General features: G+C 42.6%; 1 protein-coding gene across 1 annotated transcript in view; it reads left to right on the forward strand.

The window, feature by feature from the left end:
* Positions 1-1,798: 1,798 nt before the first annotated feature.
* SPRED2 (sprouty related EVH1 domain containing 2) overlaps positions 1,799-18,123 on the forward strand; it is a gene marked incomplete at its 3' end in the record, with an annotated part of 29,071 nt that continues 12,746 nt past the window's right edge. The window contains exons 1-3 of the mRNA XM_084234710.1: positions 1,799-2,159; positions 10,561-10,729; positions 13,559-13,623. Of these exons, the coding sequence (XP_084090836.1) occupies positions 1,932-2,159; positions 10,561-10,729; positions 13,559-13,623 (462 nt within the window). The 5' untranslated portion in view covers positions 1,799-1,931. The remainder of the gene's footprint in view (positions 2,160-10,560; positions 10,730-13,558; positions 13,624-18,123) is intronic.

Consider the following 18,123-nt stretch of genomic DNA (forward strand, 5'->3'; position numbering starts at 1 on the left):
GAATCAGGAGTTCAATCTGAAACATGTTGATTGAGATGCCTATATGATGTACAAGCAGAGAAATCACAGGCAATGGATTGATTTTGCTGTTCTTTTTTTTTTTTCCTTAACTTTTATTTATTTATTTATTTATTTATTTATTTATTTATTTATACAAGCACTGGGTACAATCAGAAGCACGGGAGGGTGAGAGAATTCACCAGAGCCAGAGCGGGGAGCAGAGCAGGCAGAAGGACCGAAGTGTACACTGCTGAGGGGAGCAGTGGGCAGCAGGAGAGGTCTGCGCGCCATGCAAGACCCTCCTCCGGTGGCCGGGGAGCAGCCGGGGATCGAACCGGCGCTGCAGAGGCTGCAGGGCAGGCTGCAGAGGCTGCGAGCAGCTTCGCAACCCAGCGCTCAACCGCTGCGCCACCGGGGAGGCCCTGATTTTGCTGTTCTGAAGCTCAGGGAAGAGGTGTGTGTGTGGAGACACTAATTTGGGCACTGTTAAGCACATAGAAAGTATTTAAGTGGAGTCATTGGCCTGGCTCATGGTGGCTTAGTCATAGGAGAGGCAGAGAGCACTGGTAGAAAGTAGGGGCATGCTGGTGTGTACAGGCCTCTGAGTGTGTCTGTTTTCTCAGTGATGTTTGAGCAAACTCCTCCATCATTGTGGGAGGACTGGAGTGGGAGGACATATGAAATAATCTTCTTGGGAACAGATCAATGAATAGTAGCAGATTGCTGGGTGACACATAAGGGTCCATTTGTGGATAGTGGTTATGGCTTTAAAACTGAGCATAGTAAATGGGGGTTGCCCCCCCTCTCACCATGAACAACAGTTTGGGGTGGCGGTAGGGGATGCTTTAGATTGTTGGAGTTTCTCCAGGCAATTACAATGAGAAAAGAGAAGGTAAGGATGTTAAGGTTTTGTGCAAAATAGTGTTACCATAAACCATGGAACTTAAGTTTGGTAGAAAATCAAATGAGAATATGAGGGGTATGGATAACCAAAACAAGGTAGGACAAGAAATTGTTGGCTCAAACACGGTGAAGAATTCCTGGAGTCTGGAGGGAGTGAGCTGCCAAGTTAGGAGGTGGTTGGAAAACAGCATGATTTAAAGCAGAAGCTATGGAGGTTGGATAGATATTGGTAATGACATGGTCAAGGGTATTACTAGGGTTGGGTGTAAGACAAAAGTAGTGAAGAAGGTTTTTAGAAATTGAGAGGCCAAGCAGTTGGAAGGATTCTCTGTGGGAATAATAAAGTTACCAAGAATCATGACAGGGAACATCGTGGGGCGATGGATGCAGTGAACCCACTTGTTTTTTATACTAACTTCAGGAAATGAGAGGGGTAACCCAGAGATGAAGGTTGTGGGCTTCCCTGAGACCCTAGGAACAAGGGGGGTTCTGTGTTCTCTGCATCTTTGTTTCCCTAGAATCTGGCACTTCACCCAGCATAAAGAAGTGTGAATATATGTTCAAGTACATAAAAAAAAAAATTAATTCAAGTCAAAAAAAGAAAACAGCAAGGAGAATTTAATGACCTCTCTGAAAATGCAAATAAATTTCCCCAAAAGTGACGAAGAATGAATAGAAACTTGAGTTGGTCTTTGGAAGAGAAAAAGGGTTTTTGGCAAATGTGCAAAAGAACTTACTGTGAAATTGCAGTTTAGACTGGAAAAAATAAAATCATAAACAGAAGGCTACATGTGTGTAAAGGGTATTTAAGTAGAAATATTTTCCCACCTAAATAAATGATTATGGTGAACTTAGGATTTGGACGTAGACTCACAAGTGTCTTTTAATTACTGAATGTCTTTTGAAAAAATGTGCTTTTAAACAAAATAAATGTTGAAATGGACTACCTTATAAGGTTGCTCCCAGACAGATTTTCTTTTCATGAGCCTAGAAAAGTGCAGACTGGGGATCATCTTGCATTGTGAAACATGTCCTGCAGCCACCAGACCTTTGTCATGTCCTGCTCTTGTCGTTTCAGTGACAGCTATATTGTGCGTGTCAAGGCTGTGGTTATGACCAGAGATGACTCCAGCGGGGGATGGTTCCCACAGGAAGGAGGCGGGATCAGTCGTGTGGGGGTCTGTAAGGTCATGCACCCAGAAGGCAACGGACGCAGCAGCTTTCTCATCCACGGGGAAAGACAGAAGGACAAACTGGTAATGGCAGATGCCACTCATGGGTTAAATGAGCAAAGACTGATTAACGTTAAATCACAGCCTTCTTCTTAGCTTTCGGTTGTTTTTTCCTTTTTCTGATTGCAAACTCTTTCTAAAACTTGAAAGGTTAGAACTCTCGAGCTCATGCCAAATTGCAGAACATAGCCTTCACTTCCAGCGAAGTCACTTTTTACCACACTCTGTATAATTCAGAGGCTTGCGAGTCATGTATTGGCTGTCCTATTTGCTTCCTTGATTAATTAAGCTGTCTTCCTGTCACCGTTGCAAGATATTCAAAACAAAAGTGTGTTCTTTATTATGAATCACATTGTAGTAAGCTGTGAAGGCAGCTTTTCTATTAAAGTAGGTTTATTCATGAAGCATGCCATCAAAGTTTGACTGGTGAACGGTAAAAATGCCAAGGGTCAACTGAACCTTTGATTATATCTAAATAAAGGTTATCTAAAAAATACTATAGCTTTTATTTCATCAGCTAATGAATAAAACATGTTTGGAAAAAGAAAATAACAAAAGGTAGAGGTATTACATTTCTGTAATAATAGTATTGGTTTATAAATTTATGCTTTGGAGAATTATCGTAATTTCACATGGGTAAGAGGTGTTGATAATTCAAAACATATAATTTCATTAAGAACTTGGATATCCAGTTCTCTTGTTTGGTTTTGTTTAAAAGATTTATTTATGCATACAAGAACTGGCATGCAGGCCAGAGGTGCGGGGGGTGAAAGGATTCACCAGAGACAGTGCGGAACAGAACAGGTAGACTGACTGAGATATATTGCTGAGAGGAGCAGTGGGCAAGTCAGGAGAGGTCTGCTGTGCCATGTGGGTAGCTCCCTGGCTGGCCACGAATCGAACTTGTGCTGTAGAGGCTCTGGATATCTTCATAGTGCTGTGCTTAACCCCTTCCGCCACCAGGGAGGCCCTTGGCTTCTCTGTTACGAAGACTCTATGATATGAAAGAAAGTTGAATGTCCAAATCTGCTTTACTGGGCGGCCCCTAACCTGGAGGAGCACTGCTTCTGTCTTTATTTGATTGGGGCGTGTGTATTTAGAAGCCAGCAGATGATTCACAGAACAGAGGCCTCCAGGATCTCAACAGGGAAACTACAGAATAGGAATATGTCACTGTTACATTGCAGACCCTTAACAACGGCCTCCTTTGAGTTTTATATAATAAGTGTACACGTTTAATTTTCTTTTGCAACCATTTCTTATTGTTTAAAAAGTTTTCCAGGGCCTCCCATGGTGGCACAGGCGATTGAGCACTGCACTGTGAAGCTGCCCGCAGCCTCTGCAGTGCCAGTTCGACCTGGTCAGCCGGCCGGTGAGGGTCCCACATGGTGCAGCAGACCTCTCCTGTCTCACCCGCTGCTCCCCTCAGCAGCATATTTCATCAGTCTGCCTATTCTGTTACCCACTCTGTCTCTGGTGAATCCTCTCACCTTCCCATGCATCTGGCCTATACCCCTGTTCTTGTATAAATAAATAAATAAATAAATTTTTAAAATAAATAAAAGGTTTTCCATAGTAGATAAGATGGAACAGTTTGTAAATGATATATGTGCTTAACAGAATAGCAATTTTCATACTTGATTCATTTCTGAGTACTTAAAGGGAGAATTCAGCTCATTTTAACAACTGTTGTCTATTCGGGATGTGTTCACAACAAAGGCAATATAACCCCAGCAATAAAGAGAGAAGTGACTCCCACTTATATGGCACTTACCATGTGCTAAGAACAGTGCTCACCCTTTATATAGACTGTATTCTTGTGTTCTGATAGCAATTTGTATGATTATAATTGGAGAATGAAGAATGTAAATTTAGAAAGAATCCTTATTCTTGGTGATTCTGTGACTCCACTTCCCGACTATGTCTACAAGTACCTGTAAGTCATACATGCAGCTGTGCTTCTCCATCTTTCCATTCCTTACCTATCTCACACTCTGGAAAATTCTGGGTTGCTCTACTCAGTGGTACTAACCCCCTTCCTTCTGCCCTGTCCCCACAACAGCACATGTCCTCCTGACCTCCATAATGCAGCACCTATGTCTGCTGGAGAGGATGAGCTCACAGGGGAGCTCTGCAAATGGCTGGGTTGTTGCAGCACCCTCCCTGCACCCCCCTCCCCAACACTAAATGGTAGACTGGGGAGGAGTGGGTGAGATCTTTTGAGGATACAGTAGATAGGTATTATCAGAGTTCTCAGTATTCCAGCTAGGACATGAAGTGCATTTTCTGGTAGCAACGTGCTGTTGATTATTTTCCTAACATAATGCAGTTCTAGAATCCAGCACATTAGTTTAATGCTTCTTTACATGACATTTTAAAACCTGTGAATTTAACTGCCATTTTGTTTTTGGGAAAAGTCTGTGTTCAGACATCCACTCAAGTTATTCAGGGGCCTCCCTGGTGGCACAGGGGTTAAAGTCTCAGCACTATCAAGCTATCACCAGCCACTGTGGCATGAATTTGATCCCTGGTCAGGGAACTAACCCACATGCGCAGCAGACCTTTCCTGTCTCACCTGTTGCTCCCCTCAGCAGTATATTTCAGTGGATCTGCCTGTTCTGTTCCTTACTCTGTCTCTGATGGATCCTCTCACCCCCTGCACCTCTGGCCTACACTCCAGTTTATGTATGCATAAACAAATTTTTTTTTTTTAAATCTAAAAAAAAAAGTTTTTCAGATCATTTTTTGTAAATTGGGACAACCAAGTTTTCCTGAAAAAAGTTATGATAAATTAAAATTTCTGAGTCCCATCTTATTTTAGATGGTTAGAGGAGTTTACTCCTTCAACAGATGAGAGAAACTATGAAGATCAATCACAGACTCTAGAGGTTGGTTCTAGGCCTATGAGCAGGTCAGGGAGCGCTTACACACTTGCTGGGAGTCCCCGCTGGCAGAGCACCTTGAAAGGCAATTTGGCAGGGTATTAATTTTAAATGTACATAACGTTTTACCTGGTACTTCCTCATCTAAATGCTGTCTATAAAAATAGCCTTAGAAATACTGTGAACAGCAACAGTTCTCAAACATTTTTGGTCTTAGGATTCCTTTACACTGTAAAATATTATTGACAATCCCAAAGAGCTATTGCATGTGTTTTCTAGCTACTAATATTTACCATATTAGAAATTAAAACAGATTTAAAAGGTCTTAATAATAGTGTTAGTGTAGTGAACATTCTTTATGACAAGTAACTTCTAGAATTAAAAAAGTGGGAAAAGTAACATTGCTTTTACCTTTTTGCAAATCTCTACAATGTCTGATTTAGTAGAAAATAGCTGGATTCTTATATCTATTTCTGCTTTTCATCCTATTGCAATCTGTTGTTTTGGTGAAGTATACAAAGAAAAAGACTCTGCCTCAAAGAGACACGTACTTGGAAAAGGGAGAACTATTTTAATAGTCTTTTCAGATCTATGCTGCTTTGATACTGTACCAAAACTTGGCCAGTAGTAGTTTCTTAAATGTGGGATCTAGAGCCATATCAGTAAATTTTTCATGCCCTGTAACATTAAAATCCATGTTTCTCTTTAACTTTGAAGGGATCTTTTAGTTTTTCCTGATTTTGTAAGATCATGCATTGATCATTTAGAAAATAATGGTTTACTGACTTACGCAGATCTTACGAATGAAATGTAATTCTACAATTCCAAAATATCACCACTAATCTCATTTAAAAAGTCTTTATTATTAGGAAGTTGTCTAAAATTTTAATTTTCACTTGAAAGCTCAAATTTTATTATTGGCAACAAATACCTCTAATTGTTTTCCTTGACGTGATAGACTCACTTTGTTCATTTTCAGGAAAAAAATCTGCCAAATACTGGAGTCTGGGTAACTATAGTTTGTCTGTCAGTTGTTCTTTTAAGTAAAACTGGTGATCCATGAAAGAAGCAGTTAGTTTAACTTACAAATGAAACAGTTACACAAGTACTTTCCCTTGAGACAACCCTCTTTCTTCCAGCACAGCAGAAGTGAAAAGGCTATTAGAAACATTCTTCTCTTTTCCAACTATGCATTTGTGCAAAACCAGAGTTTCTTCATCTACTTCAATCAAAGCAACATATTACAGTAGACTGAATGCAGAAGCAGATATAAAAATCCAATTACATGAACTTCCCCAAAATATGAAATGTGTATGCAAGGGTCAAGATTTAATAAAGTAATAATTTTTACTGATTCATCAAGGATAGTGAAATAAAGGTGCCATTTTCTATTTTGACAGTGAAAAGACATGGGTGACTTTGGTGGTGTTTTGGTGCTCCTGCGATGCCTTGACTCCTCTATAGCACAGCAGTTTTTTTTTTTTTAAAGATTTATTTATGCATACAAGAACTGGGGAACAGGCCAGAGGTGCGGGGGGTGAGCGGATTCACCAGAGACGGAATGGGGAACAGAACAGGCAGATTGACTGAAATACACTGCTGAAGGGAGTAGCAGGTGAGCCAGGAGAGGTCTGCTGCACCATGTGGGTAGCTCCCTGGCCAGGGATCAAACTCGTGCTGCAGAGACTGCAGATCGCTTCATAGGTTGCGTCTTAACCCCTTGCACCACCAGAGAGGTCCCTAGCACAGCAATTTTACCTACCATATTCTTTTTGTACCATCAGCAGAATAGCAGCTCCGTGAAAACACAAAAATGTTTCATAGGAACATAGTTTTGCTATCCTGGACCCCCCACCCCCCACCAAGAGGGGTCTGGGAATTGCAGAGAAATAGCTCTCAAGGGCCCACATACCAGAGTTTGAGAACATGTGTAAGGATGTTCACTGAAGCATTATCTGTAAAAGTGACCAAGTAGAAATTACCTAAATGCCCATTCATTTGGAGAATGGCTGAATGATTCTAGTACATCCATATTGAGCAATCATGCAATTAATTCTTTTAAATTAATTGACAATAAAAGGCAAGTTGCAGAACAGTTCACAGGTGTGACTCCATTTAAGCTCTCTCAAGCTTAGACACAAACTTCGCGAGTATATAAAGAAGCCACAGAAAGGAAACTGGGATCTTGTCTACCATACTCAGGGGTGGATAAAGAGATGAATAAGAATGAGCCTTCATGTGTTCCTCTTTGTGTGTATTTTTTTTAAGTCTTCATCAAAAATGTAATCACTTGGGCCTCCCCGGTGGCGCAGCGGTTGAGCGCTGGGTTGCGAAACTGCGCGCGGCCTCTGCGGCGCCGGTTCGATCCCCGGCTGCTCCCCGGCCACCAGAGGAGGGTCCCACATGGCGTGCAGACCTCTCCTGCCGCCCGCTGCTCCCCTCAGCAGTGTACTTCGGTCCTTCTGCCTGTTCTGCTCCCCGCTCTGGCTCTGGTGAATTCTCTCACCCTCCCGCGCTTCTGACTGTACCCAGTGCATGTATAAACAAAACAAACAAACAAACCAGCAAACAAATAAATAAAGCATGCCTCTATTAAAAAAAAAAAAAAAAAATGTAATCACTTTTTTTCTCTATGCATCTCATTTAAAAAGATATTTTTAAAACCTTTTTTTTTTATAGAGGCATGTTTTCTTTCTTTCTTTCTTTCTTTCTTTCTTTCTTTCTTTCTTTCTTTCTTTCTTTCTTTCTTTCTTTCTTTCTTTCTTTCTTTCTTTCTTTCTTTCTTTCTTTCTTTCTTTCTTTCTTTCTTCCTTCCTTCCTTCCTTCCTTCCTTCCTTCCTTCCTTCCTTCCTTCCTTCCCTTCCTTCCCTTCCTTCCCTTCCTTCCCTTCCTTCCCTTCCTTCCTTCCCTTCCTTTCTTTCTTGAACTGGGTACAGTCAGAAGCGCGGGAGGGTGAGAGAATTCACCAGAGCCAGAGCGGGGAGCAGAACAGGCAGAAGGACCGAAGTACACTGCTGAGGGGAGCAGCGGGCGGCAGGAGAGGTCTGTGCGCCATGTGGGACCCTCCTCCGGTGGCTGGGAAGCAGCCGGGGATCGAACCGGCGCCGCAGAGGCCGCGGGCAGCTTCACAACCCAGCGCTCAACCACTGCGCCACCGGGGAGGCCCTAAAACCTCTTTTTCAAGTTTTAAGTTAATACCTAATTACACATGTGCCAAAACTTCACTGAAGGTTTTTATATGTCTTACAAAAATTAAAGCTCTGAACTTTTCATTTTCATCATTAAATTTAGATATGTAATGATGTTGTATTAAGAGGACCTAAAGAAATGCTATCTGATCATACCCACCCCCCATCCCCCACCCCCACCCCCACACTTCACTTAATTTAGGTGATTGGACTTATTTTACTTCTCTAACAGTGTACCTTTGGAATAATCTTAAACTTGGAAAATGTCAATCAAAAACTAATTCTTGGGCCTCCCCGGTGGCGCAGCGGTTGAGCGCTGGGTTGCGAGGCTGTTCGCGGCCTCTGCGGCGCCGGTTCGATCCCCGGCTGCTCCCCGGCCACCGGAGGAGGATCCCACATGGCGTGCAGACCTCTCCTGCCGCCCGCTGCTCCCCTCAGCAGTGTACTTCGGTCCTTCTGCCTGCTCTGCTCCCCGCTCTGGCTCTGGTGAGTTCTCTCGCCCTCCCGCGCTTCTGACTGTACCCGGTGCATGTATAAACAAAACAAACAAATAAATAAATAAATAAAACATGCCTCTAAAAAAAAAAAAAAAAAAAACTAATTCTTTTCATCCTAAAAATATGAAGAAACTGGAAGTCTTTGTTTTTCCAAAAAGTTTATTTTGAGACTTGAATTGAGTTTGTTAAATTCTAAAATAGATAACATTTGTTAGTTAAAGCCTTGGTTATTTGGATTTCCCCAATTTGGAATGGGGCTGGGCTGACATTTAATCATTGCACTATTCTTAGGGGGAAAATGGCCATAATAAGCAATTTTATCAAAATAGAACTGTGTGAGGGGACTGTTGTCTTCTTTCAATGCAATGTAATAAAGATAGCTGCTATTTGATACACCAATTTGAATATTACGCTCATCTGTTAAGTTAGGGAATGCTTATTAGGCAGCATTTAATTTCTCTTTGCTTAGATGTATTCTTGAAGTTTGTATTACTCAAAGGTAATCTCAACAGATGAATTTGCACTATGGTTACTGAGATAGACCATTACTCTTTCCCTTCACTTACTCTAAAATTAATAAGGATTCATTTTATTAAATGCTGTGCTTATTATTTGCCAGAACAAAACTAAAGTTTTTAAACTGAGAAACATATTGGTATATAAAGTGGAACCATAGGAATAAATACTGTCCATATATTAGAGTTTTTATAAGAACGAAACTTGTAGACAAATGACTGTACTACTTTTATCCTATAATGTTCAACTCCAACATCTTTATCAACAATAGCACTGTGCTAGACATAGAGGGATTATTTTATAGTGCATGTTGGTCTTTTACAGTCTTATTAGGGGAACAAGACTAATGCACATGAAACTGTTAGAGAATAGTAAGAAATCAAGCACCAAATTGTGAAGGTGATAAGAAATGGAATAAATAGGAGCGTAAAATCTGATAGTGGAAATATACCAGGAAATGAGTGTTAAGTCTGTGACCCATTATTCAGTGTTTTCAGAGCATGATCGTGTATGTGTTCTCATTGATATTGGTGTAATCCCATTTAGAGATAAAAAGATTCAAGTTTGAAGATAGTTACAGTTTAATAAAGGGCAGTTCTGAATCTGGATTACTAGAGAAACTTGGATATTGTTCTAATAATCCAGGTAAAAGGTTAGCAGAAACCTAGATCAGGGTCGCAGCAACTGAAATGGGGTTGATATAAAAGATGTTGAAGGAAAAATGCAATGAGTAGGTGATTAATAGCATGGGGGTAGAGAAAGCAGAGGAGGCAAAGAGATTATGAGCTAAAGAGAATAAATAAAGAGCGGTTGGTATTGCTAGATTTGGGGAAGTAAGGAGAGGAAACTGGTGGCAGAAATTTCAGAGCAGATTAGTTAATTTTTCTACTTGTTGAATTTGGGGTCAACTGGGGAACACCCATTAGGACAGAGGAGGGGAGACTGAAAGCCATTAGTAAAATAGCCCTGACAAAACAGCAGTAAGTTTAAAGCAGAGCAAAGTCCCAAGACCTGGGTCTCAGCTTAATGCCACCTCCTCCCACTCCAAGTCAGAGCAGGAAAAAGAGGAGTGAGTTAGAGGAGATGAAGAGCCTACTTAAGGAGTACAGTGAGGATCAGCAAAGCCAAGAGTGTTAAAGGGGTGTCAACAGAGAGTGGATGGTCAGCAGAGACGCACAAAGGTTTCTTTTGAGATGGGGAGACCTGATAAGCAAAGGCAACAGTGGAGGGTTTTCATTAGCAGCCACCAATGATGGATGATGGTTCCTAGATAGATTTTTTTGTGGCCAGACGCCATCATGATGTTCCACAAGTAACCAGCCTATGTGTTTCAATCCTTCAGGTGGTATTGGAATGCTATGTAAGAAAAGACTTGGTCTACACCAAAGCCAACCCAACATTTCATCATTGGAAGGTCGACAACAGGAAGTTTGGACTTACTTTCCAAAGCCCTGCTGATGCTCGAGCCTTTGACAGGGGGGTGAGGAAAGCAATCGAAGACCTTATAGAAGGTATTGAATTAGTCACTGCACTCTTAGTGGGACTGTGAACATGTTCCAGGTTGTTTCTAATTCTACCACCATATTCTTGTGACTTATTTGCTAGGTGCTTGAGGGCCAGGCCCAGTAGATGCCAGAACTTTGGAAATATACAATAACAATTAAATTGACAGTTCAGGAAGAAAGGAGATAGATGGGTTTCAGAGTAAGGAATGACTCCAATTGATTTTTGGACTCTGCTCTGAAAAGACAGGTTCTGGACTTAATGAGAGTGAATTTTTGACAGATTTCACCTCACTTTGACTATTGAAACAACTTTAGTCTGATATGTTTTGGCTCAGACGTAGAGAATGGACTCTGATAGGCCAAGAAGACTCCAAAACTACCAACTGATTTCCTATAGCCAGAGCTCAGGGGTTACTGTTGCCACTGAAAAGCAAAGGGATCTGTGACTCTCAGAGTCTGGGTTCTGCTTAGGTCTTAGTCTGTGAGTGAGTGGGTAGTAGACATTGTAGTGTATGTGATGGTTGCCTGGAAAGCCTGTGGACAGTCAGTTCTCATGGTGAACCTTTCTAGAGTCCACCCATGGAAGCACACAAATTTCTCTACTTCACGACAGTTATCAAATTAGAGGGTTAAAGGTGCCATAGCCAGGGTCACACGAAATAAAAATTAATCAAGCAAGGCATATTAAAGCCAAATTCAGAAATTGGGGGAATTAACCACAAGAGAATGTATGTTTCATTTGTTTATGAAATCAGAGTGTTCTAAAGTCATAGTCTTAACTATAGATTTGGGGAGAGAGAGACAAGCAGATCTTAAAACAATCATTTAATTTCAGTAGCAAGACAAGTATAGTGAGAATGTGAATCTGCTAACTATAATCATATATAACCAAAAGGATAGTAAAAACCAGTGTGCACACTGTGAGTGGCATATATTTAAAATGTTGTTATTAAACATAGGTTTTAAATGTTTAGAGAGAAAATCACTCTGCTCGTATATTTTTGATAGAAATCTGTAATATGTCTGTGTATTCTATCATTGACGCTACACACAAAATTTGATTCTGCTACTTGTAACTTTTATATATATGTGTGTGTGTGTGCGTGTGTATATGAGATATATATATATATATATATATATATATATATATATATACTCTGTTTCCTTTCAAACCTGCCTCAAATGTTGATTGACTAGAGTAATTCAAACTGTAGAGAAAGAATCCTGAAAGATCAATAAGAATTGCATAGAGAGGGCCTCCCCGGTGGCGCAGCGGTTGAGCCCTGGGCTGTGAAGCTGCCCGCAGCCTCTGCAGTGCCAGTTAGATCCCTGGCCGCCAGCAAGGGTCCCACATGGCGCGCAGACCTCTCCTGCTGCCCGCTGCTCCCCTCAGCAGTGTACTTGGGCCCTTCTGCCTGCACTGCTCCCCGCTCTGGCTCTGGTGAATTCTCTCACCCTCCCGCGCTTCTGACTGTACCCAGTGCTTGTATAAATAATAAATAAATCTTAAAAAAAAAAAAAAAAAGAAAGAATTGCACAGAGAACAATGAGGAACTGTTACTTTTCCTCCTGTGTTCCTCAATGGAAATTGCAGTATTTGTTATCACTTTCTGAACCATTCTTTGAATTTTGGTTTTATGTAGTAGCATTTGCTAAATGCACTTTTTTTTTTTAAAGATTTATCTTTACTTATTTATTTTATTTATTTATACAAGCACTGGTTACAGTCAGAAGCGCGGGAGGTGAGAGAATTCACCAGAGCCAAAGCGGGGAGCAGAGCAGGCAGAAGGACTGAAGTACACTGCTGAGGGGAGCAGCGGGCGGCAGGAGAGGTCTGCGCGCCATGTGGGACCCTCCTGTGGTGGCCGGGGAGCAGCCGGGGATCGAACTGGTGCTGCAGAGGCTGCAGGCAGCTTCGCAACCCAGCGCTCAACCACTGCGCCACCGGGGAGGCCCCTAAATGCACATTTTTAAAGACCTAACCAAGAAAAGGAGAAGATAAAGAATAAATTTCCCTTTTGGTATCTTAATCTCTTAAACATGTTTTTCCTTTAACAATGTCAGTTAAGTTGAGCCATTCATTACTGAATACAATAGGTGGGAAATGAAGCCGGTACACTAATTTGCAGACCAGAATGAAGAAAAATATGAAGAATGAACTAATAAATTGATCCCTAAATGACCAGTTCATTCCATGATGGAATTAATTGGGTTGACCTGAGCCTGCATTTGACTTGCAACACGGAGAAAACTCACTGGCACCCTGGTGTTGCAAGAGAAAACCAGTATTCACATTGACACCTTTGCCCAGGTGTCAGCCAGGTGTCACCCATAGTGTGGATTTTAGTGTTGGGTGCCTGAATTTAATACAGGCAGCAGGCATACCAGTTAAATCCCCCTCTCATTGGTAGATGAAAATACCCCAGAACCAGAACTAAGTCCAGTTTACACAGTGCAGTTGTGGCAGCTCTAAACAGGGCGTTCAGTCCAGTGTGCTTCCCTTTCATAGGGTACCTAGAGGATTCCTGGGGGAGACCTCCTGATACCTGCCCTTCAGCATGGGCAGGCTCTCCTCACCCCTCCCCTCCATGGGGACTCTGTTTGTTCCCAAGTGGCCGGCACAGAAGTTTGAGGGATTGATAGGGAACAAAGGGAACATTCTGGCAAGAATCAGTTACAGAGTAAATGAAAAGCATTTCATTCCAAGTTAACATATTGGTAGCTTACGTGCAAAAGGAATGGAATATGACTTCCTTAAAATATACTTTCAAATGATGGCATTTGGCTTAATTTTCTTGGAAACACCTTTTATTGCAATTTTTGGTCTTTTTTTAGGCTCCACAACATCTTCTTCCACCATCCATAATGAAGCTGAGCTTGGCGATGATGACGTTTTTACGGTAAGTTCCCTTTTGCTTTCCAGATAATATGGATGAATAATCAGAAAGAGGGTCTGTTTAAAGACATGAGAGACATAGTGATTTGCCATCTGATGTTGCTCTGAGGTTGCCAAGGGAAGGTTGCTTGTCATAATTTTTGCTGTGCTGGGTTTACCCTGTACACCTGTGGCTGCAGCATGGCCCTGAAGGGGAAGCTCTCAGACCTGTCTATGGTTCTCTTGAATCTTCCTAGTTAGGATAACCAGCTGTCCAGTTTGCCTGGGACTCTCCTAGCTCTAACACTGATAGGCCCTCGTCTTGGGAAACACTTCAGTCACAAGCAAACTAGGCAATTGGTCACCCTACTGGGAGTTTGCTTGCAACACAATCCCCTTCTTGGCATGGAGGGAAGAGCCTGGGAGAGCCTTCCCAATGAGTAATTCGACATCTGATAAAGGCTTGGAGGCCCAGTTGAGGTTAGGCTCCAGTGCGCCATGGCAGGAAAGGGCTTGGCTGTTGTGACACAGTTTGAGTTAATGGGATGTAACTGGAGACCGAATAATTTCTCGGCTTGCTTCTTCTTTTAAATCCTGTGCTTCTGGAAGGTAATTAACATAGGGTTTATTTCCAGCTTGCTGTCTGCTTGGTGCAGCAAGGAGCTACAGGGTAGTAGCATCAGACTGGCCTGGCTCACAGTAAGAAATGCATTTACATGATAATCTAGGACATGCATACATCCACAGACACCTGAAGCCACATGATACTTCATGCCCGCATCCTGATTTTTTTTCTCTTCTCTTTCATGTCCTTCTATTTTTTATTTTGAAAATTTTCAAGCCCACAGAATCATTCAAAAAATAGTACAGTGAACACCTATATAAGCTATGCCTAGATTCAGCAGTTGTAACATTTTGTTCCATATGCTTTATCTGTGCATTTGTGTGTGCATGTGTGTGTTCTTCTAATGCACACATACACATTTTATTGCTGATGCAATTGAAAGCAAGCTCCCTTCTAAGTACTTCAGCATACATCACCTACAAACAAGACATTGTACACTACCACAATACCAAGACTATATCTAAGAAAATTTTAATAGGAATTTCATATCATCTAAGAGTTCCCCAATAGCTCCTCAGGTGTCCCAAGGATGTCTTTTATAAACTAGTTTTTATTTCAAGTTCTAAATACACATTGCAACCCTTTAAATTTTTTTGTTAATGCACTCATCATGCACTTAGTGATTCGAAAAACACCACTTTGGGACTAGAGGTGTATCAACCACACTCTAGCCCTCGTGGAGATCACAGATGGTGTGTACAGAGATGAGACTGGCCCCTGGAAGGCATAGAGGCTGGCTCAGATGGTGAGACCCAGAGACGAGGGGGAGGTCTGGGGGCCAGAGATGACCACTTAGGAGGTGAGGCTGCTGGATGGCACCTTGGTGGCATTTGAACAGGATTCAGGAAGGAACTTTGAGGCTGGGGAACCCCAGGGGCCAGAGCAGAAGCAGGGCTGCGTGTGATGAGTTGCCCCAACATTACCGATCCCAATCTGATGTGAACAGAGCGTGTGTAGGGGTTTCAGGAAATGAACTCAGTTGTCCTTCCATGGAGCGGCTGGTGTGATGTGGCTCTGAGCAGGCTTCCTATAGTGCTCAAGCAGATCCTCTCAACAGTTGGCATGTTGCTTACATCTGTCCTTTGTCACGTTTTGAGAGACAAACAACAGCAGGCAGGTTAAAAGGTGGCTTCCTGTGCTCCAGAGCAAAACTGTCATTAGCAGCTGCTTCCCAGCTACCTGCCAGAAGTGATTTATAGACTCAAGAGAGGACAAGAGGGACAGGAGTGATGGAAGCCAGCATCCCTCCTGGTTTTGTCCTTTAATCCACAGGGGATCAATGGGCTGCTATAGGATAACACCAAATGCATGGAAGGAGGGGAAGAAATAGCCCTGCTGCTTCCAGACACTCACTGGAGGCGGGGCCTCACTTGATGGCATTTTGTGTGGGCCCTGGTGTGTGATCACTGCCCTCATTCCATTTGTTCACACACAAGGTTTTATTGGCAGTGATATCTCCCGTCCCCAAAGAAAGCCCAGTCGTTAGGCCTTAATGACTGGGAACACATGCCATGTAAGGATGGGAGTGTCATCCAAGGTTTACATACTGGGCCACCACTTGTTTGTGAGCTCCCCAAGATCCTAAGACAGTAAATGAGGTGTCTGAAAGCTGGAGCCAATGAAGTGGGCAGCTGCTTCAACTCCTATATTCGCAGCTCCCAAAGCTTGTGTTCTAGGACGTGCTGGTAAGACAGAGGTGCAGAACTCAGAGCTCACTTATTACAGAAAGGGTATTAATGGTGATGAGACCCTCTTCAACTTAGGATGGACCAGAATTATGGAGTTTTCTGAGAGAACAGCATGTAGATGAGACACTTAGGTATAACTTAAGGAACCAAGTCTATGTCTTTTCTGTTTCTGCTGCTAAAGTCAGGGCTCCCCTGGTTTCAGGCAAACAAGACATTATGGCGAGGGTATTGGTGCACACACTGCATTGGGGAATAAAGGCAAGGAAGGGGTGCCTCCAACTCTCTGTGGAGAGGGGTGGTTTCGACTGGGGTGCTTGCCCCGTGTGGACTATTACTGTCACACTTCCCCAGCTCTTGTGATTATCTTCCATTCTGGTTTGCCCTCCCAACTTCTCAGGAAGATAAAACCATGTCATAGTTTCCTCAGTGAAATGAGCATCCTGTTTTGTGTGTATGTGCGTGTATGCGTGCACACGCATGTGCATGTACACACACTGCACGCCTGCCTTCCCCTGGCATCTGCTGCCATTCGCCATCTTTCCTGCCAGAGCCACCGGCAGAGACTCCTGATTAGCAAGTATTTTGATTTTTCAGGATTTTGGCACCGTTTCTCCATTCATGTGTCCTAATGCGTCTCTCTCAACTGATCACAACTGTTCTCTCCTTTAAAATTCCAACAAGTCTCTGTTTATTTCTCTTGCCACTTAAAAGCCTGCCCTTTGGGGGGTTTTGTATTTTATTTGGTGAATGAATGAATCTTCATTTAATTGGATTATTGGCAGGTTCTTCACCCTTCTGGTTCTTGCAACCCTTACAAAGCTTTCTGTATAGGTGCTCAATAGGTAGCAGATAGTGTCCACATTCATAGCTTTTAATAATGTATGAAAATTCTTTGCTTTATTGTTGCCCTGGGCAGGTGATTTTTTTTAAAGGTGGGTCATTTTGAGGGCTTTGTGTCATATTTTTCTCACTGTGTTTTCCACTGAATCTACAAATAGGAGTAAGCTCCTGGCATTGTTGCTTACTCTCAGCTCTGACTCCTCATGCTGCTGCTTGCCCCCATCAACTCAGCTCTGCCTAAAAGCACAGTCTCTTTGTTAGGGGGAAAGGATGAATTCATATCTATAAAGGAAAGAATGAGTGAATTCCATACAGGCTTTGTGGATGACACCCCCACTCCATCAAAACACTGGGAACTAGAAATCCCATGATCCCCAAAGGGAAGTTGTGAGGACCTAAGGGCAGAGTTAAGCAGCCATTTTCTCTGTTTGTAAATAAAAACCAGCCATGTTAGTGGGGTTAGTGCTCTTGGCCAGGTAGATTTGGTCTTGGCGGGTCACTTGGGATTCCAGGTCAGCGGAACACGTAGGACGCATTTAAGAATTTATCTCCCTCTTTTCTCCTTGAGTTGTACATTTCCTCATTCCCCTTCCCTTGTAAATAAACCTTTGTTAACTTTTAGTGTGTGCCTGCACTTTAAGTCCCCTTTAAGCGTGTGGGTGAGGACCCATAGTCAGGCAACCCATTTTAGAGCGGGTTTGCTTCACCGCCTCTCTACTCCAGAGAGCACCTCAATTGCAATGATGGATCTAGGTGAACACATTACCTAGGTGTCCAGAACGTGACCACTGTTAAATAGGGGGGATTCAAGGGCCTGCACCATTTGGTACTAATTTATACGATGAGTAATGTCGGGAAGAGAGCACAACCACCCCCACAAAAGTCAGTGTTCAGTAATGGAGTTTTTGGCATTGCTTAGAGTCCACACATGCTTGCTGATGCTTGTGTCAGCTTTTCATTTCCCTCACCTCAGAGCTAGGGAGCCTGAGAGGGATGAAGAGCAAGGACCCTACGTCTTTGTCTTTGTGGAGGAGACTGTTTTGGCACAGCTAGTCGAGGAGGCCCATATAAACTTGAGAAATCAACAGTTTGGCTCCATGGATAAGCTGAGCTGGTTTGCCCCCCAACTTAAGATTGACTTCCTCCCAAACCCCTACAGTGGAGGACTCTGAGGCCAGAGGGTTTAGAGTCTGCAAAGGATGGAGGTTCCCTGGGAGAGTGGGTGCGTAGGGAAAGTGGGATGCATAGAGCTAGGGGGTCCCTGACTTTTACAGCCAGTTAATGAACAATTTGCCAAATTCCTGTTTTGTAGGGTTTGGTACTGGTGGTTTACTTGCTGCTCCAGAATTCCAAAATCATTTAAAAGTGTTAT

This window comes from Talpa europaea, assembly GCF_964194135.1.
Source record: "Talpa europaea genome assembly, chromosome: 6".
NCBI lineage: Eukaryota > Metazoa > Chordata > Mammalia > Eulipotyphla > Talpidae > Talpa > Talpa europaea.